This window comes from Populus euphratica, unplaced genomic scaffold (assembly GCF_000495115.2).
Source record: "Populus euphratica unplaced genomic scaffold, PopEup_1.0 scaffold370.1, whole genome shotgun sequence".
NCBI classification, from domain to species: domain Eukaryota; kingdom Viridiplantae; phylum Streptophyta; class Magnoliopsida; order Malpighiales; family Salicaceae; genus Populus; species Populus euphratica.
In genome coordinates, this window is record NW_011500261.1 from 4591 (window position 1) to 21625 (window position 17035).

A 17035-nucleotide genomic window follows, 5' to 3' on the forward strand; every position below is an offset into this window, starting at 1 on the left:
CAGCTGATATGATGACTGGAAAGTTTAAAATTTGATTAGTCCCTCATAATAAGACTAGAAGTATCGATTGATTGAATGGCTAGAGTGATTGCTCGCCTCTAAATTCCTTAATCAGTTGTTCATGACATAAAAAGTTATTAGAAAGTGATTATCTTAATATGTTAATTGTTACTGACACGACTAAAAGATTGATGTCTTCTCCCAAGTGCAGGAGTGTCGAAGTAATAAATAACCCGGCAAGACCGGGGTCGAACCACAAGGAGGTTAATTGTACAAATTATAAACAACAATAATATCTCGTCAAGCATTCATGATTATAACTTATGTTAACAATAAATCAAGTTCCTTTCATAGCTCAGGTGTCGGTTATACCATACATTATGGGCTATGAAAGTGCCAAGCATTTGTTGTACCAAGTGTTATACAACATAAATCAAGATTAGTTATTTAACAAGCAAAGTATTAAAGAGTGAACAAGATAACAAATATAAAACATGTTAGTATCAAACATTAAAGTCCATATTAAGTTTACATTATACTTATTCTTACACCATTAGTGTAACCTTTTCACCTTGACATAATTAACTTAGCTAGACATAATGAAAGAAAGCAAAATAGATAAACAAAATAAGAACATAAAAGTTAACTAAGTAAAGGAAAGGAAATGAAAGGCATAAACTTAATATTAATGAAAACAAAGCATAAAAAATACAAAGAGAGAAAGGAAGAGCATGATCTTGATCTGAACACCAAGATGCCTAAATGCATGGCAAATGCCTCCTTTTATAGGCCAAAAATGGGAACTATTGATTTGATGACTAATTGATAAGTGGGTGGCCAACTTTTGACTTGGTGACAATCTTTATCTTCTCTTGTCTGCCCAAAACGTCATTGATAACGTCAAAACTGGAGCCAGTTGCAAACATGAAAGTTGTAGGCAATTGTCTCAGCTTTCTTGTGTAAAAACTTCAGCTCATTTGGACTTCTAGAACTCCAGATATGGCCAAAATACCGAACAGTGCTCGGGCTGGAAGACAGATTCGGGCTTCTTTGTTGTTGCTACAATTTGGACTTGATAATGGCCTTTTTAGATCTTGGGCTCCATATGAAAGTTGTAGGCCTATGTCTTACCTTTCCATCCATATAAATTGGACCTAAATCTGAGATATATAGCTCCAGATATGACCCATTTACCGAACAGTGTTCCGGTTTGGATTGCACCGACATCTCTTTTCTAAGTTTGGCCATCTCTTTATCCTTGCAATTTAAGTTCTTCAAGTCATCAATCAATCCTTTCATTTATGTGATAGGCCTGCATTTAAAATGAACATTTACCACAAATTAAGAGTATCTTATATTATTAGATATATTATTATAAAATATGCTTTGGTTAAGGAGTTATTGATACTTCAAGTGCAAAATGATGATATAAAACCATGATAAAAATGCACTTTTAAGTACTAATCAGTTACCTTATTTCTCTTACAATATAAATTAAATTGTTTTCAAGATCTTCACATATTTAAAATGTACAATAAATAACTTAGGCGGTATATATTAGTTGTTAATATTGTTGTTAGGATTGATGTAAACTCATATAATTTTAGAAAACATCTTTTGTTATTTAATTAAATTCAATGTCTTAGTTATGCTAGAAAACTATAAAATGTTCTTCACTTTTACTAATTAACTTATAATGTAAGAGATTTAACATTTTATCCTTTTCTTTCATTAATGTTAAGTTCTATGGTGTAGGCATGGTATAATTATTAACATGTACGTGATGATGAGTTGAAGAGTTAAATGTGATATATCCTTGATTGTGTGATATGTGAAAATGGTTCAGAATGATTGAACACTTGATGAATTGAGATTTTGTAGAAAATTGTAATGATGCTGACACTTGGGAAGATTCTGTTACAAACAAGATTTTACCAAAATTTTGATAGGAACTTAACTGACACGACCAAAAGATTGATGTCTTCTCTCAAGTGTAGGATTGTCGTAATAAATAACCCAGCAAAACCAGAGTCAAACCATAGGGAGGTTAACTATATAATAATAGTAGTAGTAATAGTGGTGGTAGTGGTGGCGGTGGTGGTGGTTTAAAGAGGACTTTGAAATGTAAGATTAATATGAAAATTAAACATTGATAAAAACAATTGCTAAGGTTAGAGGATCTATTAATGGAATTTCAAACAAGTATAGTATAAACTATTTTTATCACTCAATTGGAAACCACACATAAATAAGGTTCCAATCAGATGATTTGTTATTAGCAACTTATTATAAATTGTTAGCATGATCATATTAATTATCTTATTTAAGTAATACTAAAATTTTAAATATTATTAGAAATTCATGATGCTAACTTATGTTAACAACAAATCAAGTTATTTTCATAGCGCAAATGTAGATTATACCATACGGTTAGGCTATGAAAGTGTCAAGTATTTATTGTACCAAATGTTATACAACATAAATCTAGATTAACCATTTAACAAGTAAGGTATTAAGAATTAATAAGATAAAAATGATAAGACATGTTAATAACAAGTTGTTTAGGATATAAACATTGAAGTCCATATTGAGTTTATATTATACTTATTCTTACATCATTAGTTTAACCTTTTCACCTTGACGTAATAAACTTAGCTAAAGATAATAAAAAAGAAAAACATAAATAAACAAGATAAGAACATAAATAAGATATAAATTAACTAAGTAAAGGAAAGGAAATGAAAGACATAAACAAGATATTAATGAAAGCAAAACTTAAGTATTACAAAAGTATAAAGAAAAAGAGCAAGAACATGATCTTGATATGAAAATCAAGATGCCTAAATGCATGGAAAATGCCTCCTTTTATGGGCAAAATTTGAAATAATTGATTTATTGACTAATTATAGAGTGGGTGGCCACATCTTAACTTGGTGATAATCTTTATCTTCTTGTATGAACAAAATATCATTATTAACATCAGAATTTAAAAAGATTGTCTTTATAAAAGTTCTAGGAAATTGTCTTAGCTTTCCAAAAAAAAAATCGATGCATTCGGACTTCTAGAACTTGAGATATGGGCTAAACACTGAACAATATCTAGGTTGTGACAGATTCAGACTTTTCTATTATTGCTACAATCTAAACTTGAAAATGACCTGTTTGAATCTTAGACATTTCATGAAAGTTTTAGGCCTATGTTTTAGCTTTTCATCTATATAAAGCAAACTAAATCCAAGTTCTACAGCTTTAGTTATGATCTAATAACCGAATGGTGTTCCATTTAGACTGAACCAATATTTATTTTCTAATCTCAGCCATTTCTTTATCTTCTCAATTTCAGTAGTTAAACTCATTAATCAATCCCTTAATTTATATGATAGGAATGTATTTAAGATGAATGTCTACCATAAATTAAAGGTATCTTATATTATTAGATATGTTATTATAAAACATGTTGTAGCTAAGGAGTTATTGATACTTCAAGTGCAAAAATAATAATATAAAAACTTGATAAAAATGCACCTTTAAGTACTAATCATTAACACATTAAAGAACATGAATAAAAAAAACATTACCCTAATTATTTATGGTTTCACATAAGTTGAATATGTTGAATTGAATTGTAATAAGTTGGGTTATTGCCTATATAGCTCTTGATTTTAGAAATTACATAAAGGATATTAGGGGTGTGAATATTGGTGCTTTTAGTTGGTTAAATAACGTCCCTCTTGAACATTGGTTTAGGCATATGTTTGATCATTAAGTGAAAGTAAATATAGCATAAACCTTTAATAATTAGATTGATAAATATATAAGTCTTTCAATTGTTATGTTATTAAAGAAAGTTATAATGAAATTTATGGCTAGGTTTCATGATAGATTTGTTTAGGCTTCAATTTGAGAATAAAAAACACCTTTTGTTTTTCAAGAAGTTGTTGGATAATTATATTGAGAAGACAATAAATATGAGAATGATTCTATCTAGTTTTGATAAATATCAAGTTTATTAGGGCCAAACTAGGCTTTGTGTTTATTTAAAGAAAGGACAATATTTATATGGTGAGTTAATGCTGATTAGAATGCAAACATATAGTGCCTTATATGCATCATAAAAGAATTGAATTTGGAGATGTTTGTCATATATACTAAGACATTGACATATTTAGAAAAGTATACTTTAAGGTTGTGCACTTTTTCCAAAAATTGGTCTCAACCTAAAAAAAGATGTCATTGTTTTTTCCTCTAACTTAAAAATGAGTATTGGTAGACCAAGAGAAAAAAAAGAAGAAGAAGATAGTAGTGATTGTATAATAAAGAAAAGGGATTCCATATTTAAATGTAGAAATTGCAAATGGTATGGTCATAATTCAGGAACATGCCAAAAAGACAATGCCAAATAGATTTCAGGTGGTAGATCTAAGAAGGGGTCCAATATTGGTGTTAAAAAGGGCTTAAAAAAGGTAGAAATGAGAGAAGATCAAGTAGTAGTAGTAATAGAAAGGGCTTCAAAAGTGGCAGAGGTGATGCTAGTGCATCCTTCTCGTAATCCTTAACCTAAACATGAGTGATTTCAGTTTCTATAAATTCATAAGTCTATTAGTTTAAAATGAATATCTACTTTGCCTAATCTATTAAATCTATTAGTTTAAAATGAATATCTACTTTGCCTAATCTATTAAATCTATTAGTTTAAAATGAATATCTACTTTGCCTAATCTATTAAATCTATTAGTTTAAAATGAATATCTACTTTGCCTAATCTATTTCATCTTTTAAATGCAAATGAGTAAATTAAGATCCAACAACACTTAACCCAAAGTAGTTATGCTGGTTTAAAGATATACTGATTTTGAGTAAACTATAGTCTATTTAATTATTAAAATATCATAAAACTTATGTTATTTATATTGATCAGTGCTATTAAGAATGTTGTTATGTGTCACTATTGATGCTATGTTTAAAAGATTTTGCACTATAAATGTTGTGTTATAAAGTATAATTGGCTAAATACTTTATTTCATTAGTTTGACATGAACAAGATAATAGATACAATTATTAATATCATACAAACTAGATTTATTACCGATAAAAATTGTAAATTTATGAAAATAACTTCATATTATGATTCTTTATCAAAACTCTATGTAATTCATCTTTTATTGTCTTTAATTTATCAAGTATTCACTCGACATCATGAGAACTTGCTTCACCTATTCTGTTTAATTATATCATATTTATAAGTTTGCACCCATCAATAATTTGTTTTTACATAACTTATCATCACATCTATAGGAAAGCTTGTCTCACTAGTTTTTATTTCCAATATCCTTACAGTTGTTGTTTTTCACATTTCATGCTCTTTTTACTTTTTAACTTGAATCTATCTAAAATGTTTAAACTTTGTAAGATGTTAATAGTTGATAAAGACGATAACAAGTTGATGATATTAGTGAGTGTTTATCTGTCAAATTTGATAGTATTAGCTATGATTTTTATGTTGATGATGATTAGGAAATGTGATTTTTATATTAATGGTGATTTTTGTGTGGAAGTTTAGGCAGTATAATTGTGGTAGCATGATGTGGGTGAAATTTATGTTTTTGAGCTTCTAGAGATTTTGCTAAACATAATGTGAAATATTGTGTTTTTTTTCCTCCTAGAACTTAGACGAAAAGAATGGTGAAGTTGTGTATTTTTTTCTACTTAAATTTTATTGGATTGTGGGTGAAATACTAGGTTTTTTTCTTAAATAATGGATAATGATGGTATTTTTATAATATTCATAAAATAGGGGCAACAACTCTTTTTATGAAAATAGGTGCAAAGGTGACAAAATATCATTTTAATTATTGTTTAGGCTTAGGGGTTTTTTAGTCCTTAAATAAAAAATAATAGCAAATTTATAAATAATTAGATATTTTTTATTAATTTGTTAGACACATCAAGTACAAGATATAAATTTGTTACACGTGCAACAAAGTTTAGATTACAAAGTGTGATTCTTTAAAACTTAGTAGGCATTTGTAATTTTAACCAACAATAGGATGTCAAGAGTAAATATTTTTTCTTAACTATAACTTATAATTCTATTTCATAATAGCAATCTTTAATATAATGTAACAATAATTCCCACTGCAATGCACATGCGAGAACATTGTGCACAACAAAACATACTCTACAATATAAAACTATGATAACATAACTTAGGATCAAATAGAAAAAAAATTAAAATATAATGATAGAAACATAAAACACACACAAAAAAAAAATTTAAGGGATTGAAACCAAAAAAAAAACCTCGTCGAATATTTTTTTTATAATTAGAATAGGTCTAGCTAAAAGCTTTCTCTATTCTTTTTTTTTTTTTTTATCTTTCTCTTATAATTTTTAAAATATTAGAAACTAATTTTTTTTTTAAAATAAGTTGTATGTCGAAGATAAATTTTTTAAAAACTACAGGAACTAAAATATAGAAAAAAATACCTCTCAAACTGTGCGATTTTTTTGGTTAATGTTTGCCCTTATTTTTTCAATTTTCTTTAATAATAATAATCTATAATATTGTTTTGTAATAATAATTTTTAATATGATATAAGAATAATCTGTATCACATCACATAGTATATATGATAGCATACATATCAAAACATACCTGAATAGATAAAATCATGAAAACATAATTATTAAGGAGAAGAAGGAAGATGAGGATGATGATTATGATGACAATGAAAGCATAAAAAATGAAAATATTGAGTAAGAAAGGCTAGTGTAAGATGGTAATAAAATATTTTGTAAAGATTTTTTTATTTAATTATAATATTAAGTTGTTGGCAATTATTTAATTGAGAGTTTTTTTCAAAGTAAAGAAGTCAATTGCTATTATCCTAGGAACTGGAAAATAGGTTGGTGGATGGATGATTTATGAACGAAGAATCAATTCATCTAACATTTTCTCTCCCTAGTTTTTTTTTTTAAGCCTCCTGCCAGATTATGAAAAATATGGATCAACGTACATTCATTTCCATCAATTATTGCACTATTTTTTAATCATAATGAATGCTCTCTCAAGAATAAACTTAAAAAAAAAAATTCTATCATTTGATAAACTTACACTACCACCTTACCTAAATTTTATTTGTTCATTTATTTTTTCCTATTTATTAAATTGGACAATATTCCCAATTTAAAAACACACTAGCTTTTCTCCTTTTTTTTTTTTTTCTAATATACCAGCCAGTTTTCAGGCTCTCCTACCAACCTTCCCACCTACCGTTGTTCTGTCTGCCTCAGCACCACCGGTACAATTTTTTATGCTTCCGGCCCCCACCACCCGTCAGCCTCAAACCCTCTCAACCACCCCGGTTTTAGATTTTAGTCGGGCAGGATTTCGGTTTTCGAGGTTCCTCACTGTGTGAATATTAAAAGTTTTAATTTATATTAAAATTATCCATGCATTAAAATTATTGAGAAATATTAAAAGTATTAATTTAATATTTTTTTAAAATAAATACATTTTGTAAGAAACAGCAAGGAAACAAAAACTAGAGCGTTTGTGAACGGTCAGTAATCGGTAAACACGGTATCCATCAACGTCAAGCGATTGGTAGAATATAAAGACAAGCAAGCGTATGGTACGAGCGCGTGAATTACATTTCTGCTTGAGTTGACTCCAAAAGGTGTGGTGTCTTTAACACATGATTAATTGTCGTGTTGCTTTAATTTATATTTATTTTAATTTATATATATATAAAAAGCTTAAATGGTGTTATTTTAAAATAAATTTGTAAAAAAAAAAACTACAATATCATATCAGTACATGCCCAAGAGATATTAGATTACCGTGTACACATGGATTAGCTTAAATAATTAATATACCTTTATAGAAGAAATTAATTATGGGAAATGCCATCTGTAATTAAAAAGAAAAAAAACTCAACTATGACAGGATCCGAACCTAATATATTTATCATCCAAGCCAAACCCCCCAGAGGCATTAGATTATACTTTTGAATAACATTATATCTGTCATTTTTATAAAAATAAAATAAAATAAATAAACTTAAATTTGTCATTAACAATGCCCACTTGCTCCGTTGACCATGCATCCTAGTAAAACGTCGTCGTCATCAACATCAAAAAGATGGTGCGTGTATAATTCGGGCAGTCAATTCATGTATCCGTGATTCATCGTGGATTGGATTCAAATTATTTTTTCAACGCACAAAAAGAAAAAAAAAGCAGTAGTAACTCGCTTTTCACAGTTAAAAAAATATATATAAATCAAGAATATATATATATATATATAATATAATAATAATAATAAAAGTAAAATAAAATAAAAACTATATATATATATAATATAATAAAAAAATAAAAAAAAAAATAAAATAAAATAAAAACTATGTGTACTAGGCTAACTAAATTAAGATTGAGATAGTAAATTAAGATAAAACTAAATATTAAGATATTTGAGAAAATATTTTTTTAAAATATATTTAATCAAACAACAATAAAATTATGTCTTGTAAAAAAATAATTATTTCAACTATATTGAAAAACAACATTTGTAGTACGATTCTTTTTTTTTTTAATTAACATTTCCAATTTTTTTTTCATGGATTCTTCATTTGAAAAAAATAGCACACAATTAGAATCAACCTTGTTACCTAACTAATGTGCTTTTTTTTTTTTTTGCATTTGACTTTACAGAATAATTATTTTTTAAACAATAATTTATCAAAACCATAAATGCAAGTTTTGATAAAAATATAAAAAAAGAATATTTTGTTATTTTTCACATGAATATATTAGAAAATAAAAGAAAGATGCCCACTCATGCGTGGCCATGAGAAACTTTTCGATACATATATATATATATATATATATATATATATATATATATATATAATATTTTTCTTACCATAGTTTCTTACAATCGAGCTATAGTCAATGCTCGCAGAGATCTCAAAGCTTGTCTGAATCCTTATAAATTGTTTTTCCTATTTTTTCTCCCGGTCAAGCGAGACCTTTCCTTCTGGTTTCCCATTATTTTGAAAACGAAATAAACAGATACGATGAGTCAGAATAGACGAGTGGCCACCATCTCCTCATGCATGCAAAACATTAATCAAACACTGTATTTAAAGAAAAACATCTAACAAACATATATGTATAATAAATCTCACACATTTTAATAAGTTGTAGGCATTTAACTTTTTTTTTCTATTATTTTTATGGATTGTTTTAATTAATATGAACACCTATTATGTATATCTTAATTAATTTTATATTATTAACAATTATATAATTTTTTAATAGTTCTGAAATAACTCGAATTCAAAATTATTAAAAAATAAATTCAAAATTTGATTAATTAAAAAATAAATTCAATTCAAAATTTGATTAAATAAATTATTTTTATAGTTAATTAACCTTAATTCTAGTAATACTAAGTAGTTAAAATAAGTTTGTTATATTTTTATTCTAATTCCAACATGTATAAATTTTGTGTCTTATAAGAAATTTTATTTTTATTTTTATTTAAATTTCTCACTTGAATGAGTTCTTACTTCATAATCTTAAGAAAGGGACATTGTATTTTAATTCTAACAATCAAGCAAATTTCACCCACTTTGTATTATTATTATTATTTTAATACTACAGCGAGCAAATGACAGCAGCACCACTACGGATGGAGTAGCTCTCTCTCCTTTTCTCTCTCTGAAGAACCCAACCAAATCAACAGCTGCTCGGTTATATATATCATCAACTTCTTCTCGGTTTGTATCATTCGTTGTCCTGAGAGAAAGAAAAGAGAACTTCTTGAAAAATACACACAAAAATAAAAATAAAAATGGAGAAAGCATTTAACAGACAAAAAGTTCTTCTTGCTCATCTGCAACCCACTTCTCCTTCTCCTCTTCTCTCTGTAAGTTTATTTTCCTTCCTTGCAGTCTTTTTTTTCTTAATGGACTAAATTGAAGGTGAGAATGGATTTCATTATTCTTTTCTTGTTGCCAGGCTTCAATTTGTGCTGCTGGGGACAGTGCTGCATATCATCGGACAGCTGCTTTTGGTGATGATATTGTGATTGTGGCGTAAGTTTCTTGATTTCTCTGGGAAAAAAAGAGAGGATATAATCTTAACCAATTTTTGCATGTATGTTTCGATGTGTATTTTCATTTTGTCCCTTGTTTATCTTTATGATCTTCGTTAAACTTGTTGAATGACAAGCAGTGCGTACCGTACTGCTATTTGCAAAGCCAGGCGTGGTGGGTTCAAGGATACCTTTCCCGATGATCTACTTGGATTTGTATTAAAGGTTAGCTCTTCCCCCTCTATTATGAAAATGATTTTTTTTTTCTGGAAGGTTTGAAAAGGACCATTTAATATAGACCACAGTTTTTGGATCTTTCTATTTGATAAAAGTTTGGACGTATATGTATGTTTTTGTGCTGCTACTGCTACAATTATGGTAATTAAGTATTAGCCATGTTCATCTCTTGAGTTGACCAATTGTAAAACTTGATTGTAGGCAGTGGTAGAAAAAACAAATGTGAATCCAAGTGAAGTAGGGGACATCGTCGTTGGAACCGTTCTGGCTCCTGGTTCAGAAAGAGCAATTGAGTGCAGGATGGCAGCGTTTTATGCTGGTTTCCCTGGTATAGTTTTGGTTAAACCCTTCTGCATTAGCCCTTCATATTTGTCGTTGGCATTTGAGTCCAATTTGTTCAGATTTGGACGCACAATTTTCTTGTGATTGACTTCATTACCAGAATTTTGATGTGATGTCGGTTGAAAAGATCTTACTGACTCGTTTATTCCAACCAGATACGGTGCCCCTCAGAACAGTCAACAGGCAATGCTCATCTGGCCTACAGGCAGTTGCTGATGTTGCTGCTTCCATAAAAGCAGGATATTATGACATTGGTCAGGGTGATTCTAGAATATGTATCGTTTGTGGATGACCCTCTTTTTGCTAAACTTCATTTTGTCTTTTCAACGCAGGTATTGCAGCCGGGTTGGAGTGCATGACAGTGAACAGCATTAGGAGTGTTCCCCAAGTTAACCCAAGAGTAAAATCCCAACTGTATTTTTATGAAGAAATCATAAATTTTTTAAATGTTATCGTTGAACTTGAGTTGTGTTGTTAACAGGTAGAGACCTTTCAACAAGCCCGAGATTGTCTTCTTCCTATGGGTCTGACTTCTGAAAATGTTGCTCAGCGTTATGGCGTGACACGACAAGACCAAGATCAGGCTGCTGTGAGCTCCACTGATCATTCGAGGTTGTGTGATTTTTCAATTTAATTGTGTGATAGTCTTGACACCTTATCTTTTTGAACAGGTTGATTCTCATAGAAAAGCTGCAGCTGCAAGAGCATCTGGTAAATTCAAAGATGAAATAATCCCAGTTACTACAAAGGTAAATAAAACAATGACTAGTCAAGAGGCTTGCATTCTTGAATATTATTGTTGTTGCTATCATGTCTTCTAACCAATGATTTTTATAAAAAGATTGTGGACCCAGAAACTGGTAAGCAGAAGGTTATCACAATTTCAGAGGATGATGGCATTCGACCAAACACAAACCTGGCAGAGCTGTCCAGGCTGAAACCTGCATTCAAAAAAGATGGATCCACCACTGCTGGTACTCATGATACACATTACTATTAAGGATCTTGTCAAAATGTATTCAATCTATCTTGATCAGCATATATCATCAAATCTCATTTGAGTGCAAACTGTATAAATAGGCAATGCTAGCCAGGTCAGTGATGGTGCTGGAGCTGTACTTCTTATGAAAAGAAGCCTTGCTGCACAGAAGGGGCTTCCAATTCTTGGAGTGTTCAGGTACTAGTGTTTTCTTGCAAAGAGATGCTACCTTTAGCAGGTATCACACATGGCTCTTTGCATGTAAACCATGTCTTACCACAAGTACAAACCTTGAATGCTGACATCGGGTCAGCTGAATCCAGAACTATTTTGTTTGGCAAATCTTTTGTTACATTTTTTCTTGAAAAAAAAAATAATCAAAGCTAGGGAATTTTCCGGGTCATTGGAAGTGTTCTATTGCCTTGGAATACAGATATGCTAAAGAATCTTCTGAAAGCAAAGTTGAGTCTACTTTTTTTCTGGGTGTTGTTGCTGCATTATGCAAATTTTGAAGAAATTTCATGGATGGGTCAGTTATGGTATAAAGTTCTTGGAAGAGTTTCCTAGAATAGAGAGATTCATAAATCTAAGAAAGATGTCCTCCTAGTTTTTTAGTGAGACTACACTAAGACCTTGTATTGAAAGAATCCAATAACATCCATGAACATGGTGCAGAATTTAATCTGGCATTTACTTCTGCAGGAAGAGAAACTTTCACCTTCTCTGTATTTTTTTCTACTTTCTGTATCTTCCTCCGAGAATGAATATACTGCTTTATTCTGTAATTGAAAGTTTTCAAATGAATGCAACTCTTGGAAATATAGCATTTTTTATCCAAGAATAAGCAGGAATTTGGTGCAGAAGTTCACAAGTGATTATCAGTGAAAACCTCAAATCTAGGAAGGAACTGAAAGTTCAGTAGAGGCTGTCATGATGAGTAAATAACATGTTGATGTAGAGTCGGAATTTCAAAAAAATTTCATGCTCTAACTTACAGTCATATGCTTTTCCTGCAGGAGTTTTGCTGCTGTTGGAGTAGATCCTGCTGTAATGGGCGTAGGCCCAGCTGCTGCAATTCCAGCGGCAGTGCAATCTGCTGGACTTGAGCTTAATGATATCGACCTGTTTGAAATAAATGAGGTAGTGGGCTCAACAATCCCCCCACCCCCGAATCTTTAAGAGTGAGATTTTTTTGAGTTAAGGAACCTGCTGGTCTCTTTTCAGGCATTTGCATCACAATATGTTTATTGTATAAAGAAGCTGGAGCTTGACCCTGAGAAAGTTAATGTGAATGGCGGTGCAATTGCTCTTGGGCATCCTTTAGGCGCTACAGGTATTCACACTGACATTTTTTTGTGAGACTGAGTTCATGTTTTAATTTTTAAATGCTTATGATTGTTTCTCAAGATAAGTTCATGAAAAGGTGAACATGGACGCTTGTATGCCTTTTGAAGTAAATGATTAGCTTTAAAATTAGTTCCTAAAAAAATAACACAACATAAACAAATAATGTAGCATTCAACCTGAGAAGCTTAGCCTGGTGTTGATTTCTTTTAATGTCAGAGTTGAGCACACTTGTAAGCCACTTACTGCTACTTTTTGCTAGGTGCCCGCTGTGTTGGAACTCTTCTGAATGAGATGAAGCGTCGTGGGAAAGATAGTCGCTTTGGAGTGATCTCAATGTGCATAGGTCTCCCATCTCCCTCTCTATATTCAACTACACACTTAACATGACAAGATATTACTACAAATGACTTCATTCAATTCTTGATCTCTTGTAAATGTTTAGAAAATATATGCAGACAACATCAAAGATTGCATTTCTGTTTAGAAAGCAAAATGTGACTAGTCAGTGGGATTTCAATAGAAAGGACTGGTCAGTGGGATTTCATTATCTGGTCTGGTCCCTTTCATATGCTTTCTTGGTCAGATATTAAACAGAACTTCATAAAAAGTAGTTTATATCAAATTGAATTGTTATAGTTGCTGTTCTTCTGTTTTTCTAGCTGATTTTGTGTTGGTTTCTTTTTTTGGCATTAGTAGATCATTAGACAATATTAGTTCACAGGATGTACCGAAACAAGTAATAGGGCCACATTTTCTTGGATCATCTCCTTGCAACAAGAGTGGTTTCACTACAACTAGTTGGATGGTTTTTTGTAGCAGTTGAAAAATAGTTAATTCGGAAGGAGGGTTAAAAGAGCATATAAAGATGCACAAATGCTATGCAAGTTTAGAGGAAACAGCAAGATTGGAATTCACCATGCTTCTTTCTATTTTCTGAATTTCCTTATGACCTCAGAAGTGCCGCTGTATTTGCAGGGTCTGGCATGGGGGCTGCTGCTGTTTTCGAGAGAGGAGACTGTGTTGACGCGCTGTGCAATGTTCGAAAGGTGGAAAGCAACGACCTTCTGTCAAAAGATGCTCGTTAGATGCATAAATTTCATCATACTGAATTCATTTTGTTCCAACTTGGGAGATTATCAATATAATCATCTGCGAAAATTGCAAGTTGGAAAATAAAGCTAATCTTTATATGGATTGAGTTTGATGACCTGCTGTACCACAGGTCTGCTGATGATTGGTTTTCATCTTTTAATAATCTCCTCCGCATTGTAACTTATCAGTTTTTGAGTATAGCGATTTGTTTCTATTATTTTGAGGTTCATGATTCTCGGTTCAAAAGGAAGTTACCATATTTTACTGGTAGCGTTTCTGGTACAGTTCAAATTCCTTTTGCCTGAAGGTCACTTTTATTGTCAAGGCAAGCCTTTGATAAACAAATCATCCAGCTTGCACATTAAAATAGCCTGTTTGTTTTTATGATTTAAAAATATTTTTGAAAAAATTATTTTTTTTTGTTTTAAATTAATTGTTTTCGGTTTTTTATCATTTTCACATTACTGATATTAACAATATTTTTATTTTCAAGTGAAAAATTATGTTATTACAATACTAAATAAACTCTAAAAATAAAATCGAGGACTTATCTTTGCAAACGGCAACTTATGGAAGTCATCGGCTTTAACAGGTTCATAAAAAGTTTCACTTTGATCTCTCGATTTCAACAATTTATCAAGCAGCGAACATGTAAACAAGATGAAAAATGGTGGACAAGGATCAACGAATTCTAGAAGAATCTGTACTTTGTTTAATATTTATTAAATATTTAATAAATCTGTCTATGATAAGAGGCTACTATAATTTACAGTGTTGAGGAAAACTTTGTTTAATATTTATTAAATATTTAATTAACAAAGTTATAGAGATAATAAATATTTTGCAAAGATAATTATGAAGTCATTATAATTATGAGATTTTTATTGTATCAAAAAATTATGAAGTCATTATAATTATGAGATTCTTATTGTATCAAAATATTATTTTTAAATATTTTTGGTTAATGTTCTATTAGGATTTAATATTAATTAATGTTATTGAGACCGATACATTTTATATTTTTTCATTTATGAGAAAAAAATAGTTATTTTTCTCATAAGTTGAGGTATTAGAAATATCTAAAACTAATAAGTATGTGTTTGTTGAATGATATGTATACTGAACTAACCCTCATGAGAATTTCATACAATAAGATTACATGTGTCTATGAAGAAGCTCATATGACAGTTATGTAAGTGATTCTTAAACATGAGATCATTAAGTTATCTTATATAGTGAATGTTATGTTTTGATCATGTTATACGTTATCCTAATCAAGGGTAACAAATGAGTAGATATTGGATATAACAAGAATTATATGAAGATATTTGAGTAATTAAAAGAGGTTTCATCACCTTAGGTGAATTAAAAAAATGTTTCATATGTTATAAAATAGTATTGATTGTAAATTCTTGTGTAAGGTGGAATGAAATTTGAAAAGAGTTTCAAATCTCATTCAAAAAATCAATGACTATAGTATTGTAAATAAACATCATTTGACAAAATAGATACACTTCATGCTATAATGTCTAAATCAGAACATTGTTGATGAATAGATAATAATTTTACTAAGAAACTAGTAACTGTTAAGTCAAATCACATATGACTTTCTTATAGATAATATTTTTACTAAGAAACTGGTAATTGTTAAGTCAAATCACATATGACTTTCTTAATATTTGGAGGGTTATGATAGTTTACTGGACATTATACATCTTCAAATACAAATCAATTAATTGTTAAATTGATATTAAATTAATTTATTTAATACTATTTTATTTATGATTATGATTTATAATTGGGTCAACTTATTAGGGAATCTAATGGATTATATATATAAGAACCATTATTCCAAAATTAAAATGTGATAATTAATTAAGTGTGACTTGATTGTGAATAAATTTTAGAAATTAAGGAGTAGAGTGTAATTTATATAGGGAATTATAATATTAGACCTAGAAAAATCAAGTAGGAACTTGTTTGAATAAATTTATAAAATTATCGTGAAATAATATATATGATATTATTTAGGAGATAAATTAGTATTTTTTTCATTTATAAGGTTTTCAGGTTTTTTTTGTAAATAGAATGTTGTGTCTCTTATTTTTTATGTAGAAACTAAGTTACAAAACACTTTAAAAACATAAAAGAAAAGGGCTAGCACTTAAAGACATATAAATCCTTCTCTTTTAAAAGAATTTAAGAGATTTCTTATTAATGGTTTGTGCGGATTGCTGTTAGAGATCAAACGCTCGAACAAGTTGTGGTTTGTGACAACCTAGGGTTAAAACAATTATTCAAAGCAAAAAATAATGCTTCATCTTCATGTGATCTTTGTATAAACCCTAAACAACTCTAGATCTGTTTAACGAGATCCTTGAAACTCATGTAAAAATTTTAAATTTATCATTTCCGTTACGTATATATACTTCATGATTTGTACTTAAAAGTATATTTTTATCAAGGTTTTATATTATCATTTTGCACTTGAAGTAGCAATAAGTCCTTAACTAAAATATGTTTTATAATAACATATCTACTAATATAAGATATCTTTAATTTATGGTAAATATTCATTTTAAATATAGGCCTATCACATAAATAAAAGAATTGATTAATGAGTTTAAGAATTGAAATTGAAAGGATAAAGAGATGGTCAAACTTAGAAAAGAGATGCTGGTGCAGTCCAAACCGGAACACTGTTCGGTAATTGGGTCATATCTGGAGTAGTAAATCTTAGATTTAGGTTTACTTTATATGGATGAAAAGGTAATACAAAGGCCTACAACTTTCATGGGAGCTCAAGATTTAAAAAAGCCATTTTTAAGTTCAAATTATAGCAACAATGAAGAAATTCAAATTTATCCTGCAACTCGAATATTGTTCAATGTTTGGCCCATATCTGGAGTTCTAGAAGTCTAAATGACCTCCATTTTTTTT

At 29.7% G+C, this 17035-nt stretch overlaps 1 protein-coding gene across 1 annotated transcript; it reads left to right on the top strand.

Annotated features, from left to right (window-relative positions):
• Positions 1–9697: 9697 nt before the first annotated feature.
• LOC105112837 (3-ketoacyl-CoA thiolase 2, peroxisomal-like) lies at positions 9698–14312 on the top strand. The gene is made up of 14 exons (XM_011008696.1): positions 9698–9930; positions 10023–10099; positions 10239–10323; positions 10537–10663; positions 10833–10931; positions 11010–11077; positions 11159–11266; positions 11349–11426; positions 11519–11651; positions 11758–11854; positions 12673–12796; positions 12881–12989; positions 13263–13346; positions 13979–14312. The coding sequence occupies exons 1-14, from the start codon at positions 9856–9858 to the stop codon at positions 14086–14088; spliced, it is 1374 nt and encodes a 457-aa protein (XP_011006998.1). The 5' UTR covers positions 9698–9855; the 3' UTR covers positions 14089–14312.
• Positions 14313–17035: the final 2723 nt, after the last annotated feature.

Coding starts and splice junctions, on each gene's coding strand:
- LOC105112837 (XM_011008696.1), top strand. CDS start 9,856: ATGGAGAAAGCATTTAACAGACAAAAAGTTCTTCTTGCTCATCTGCAA. Junction 11,267..11,348: donor AAGACCAAGATCAGGCTGCT/GTGAGCTCCACT, acceptor CTTTTTGAACAG/GTTGATTCTCATAGAAAAGC. Junction 11,855..12,672: donor CCAATTCTTGGAGTGTTCAG/GTACTAGTGTTT, acceptor CTTTTCCTGCAG/GAGTTTTGCTGCTGTTGGAG.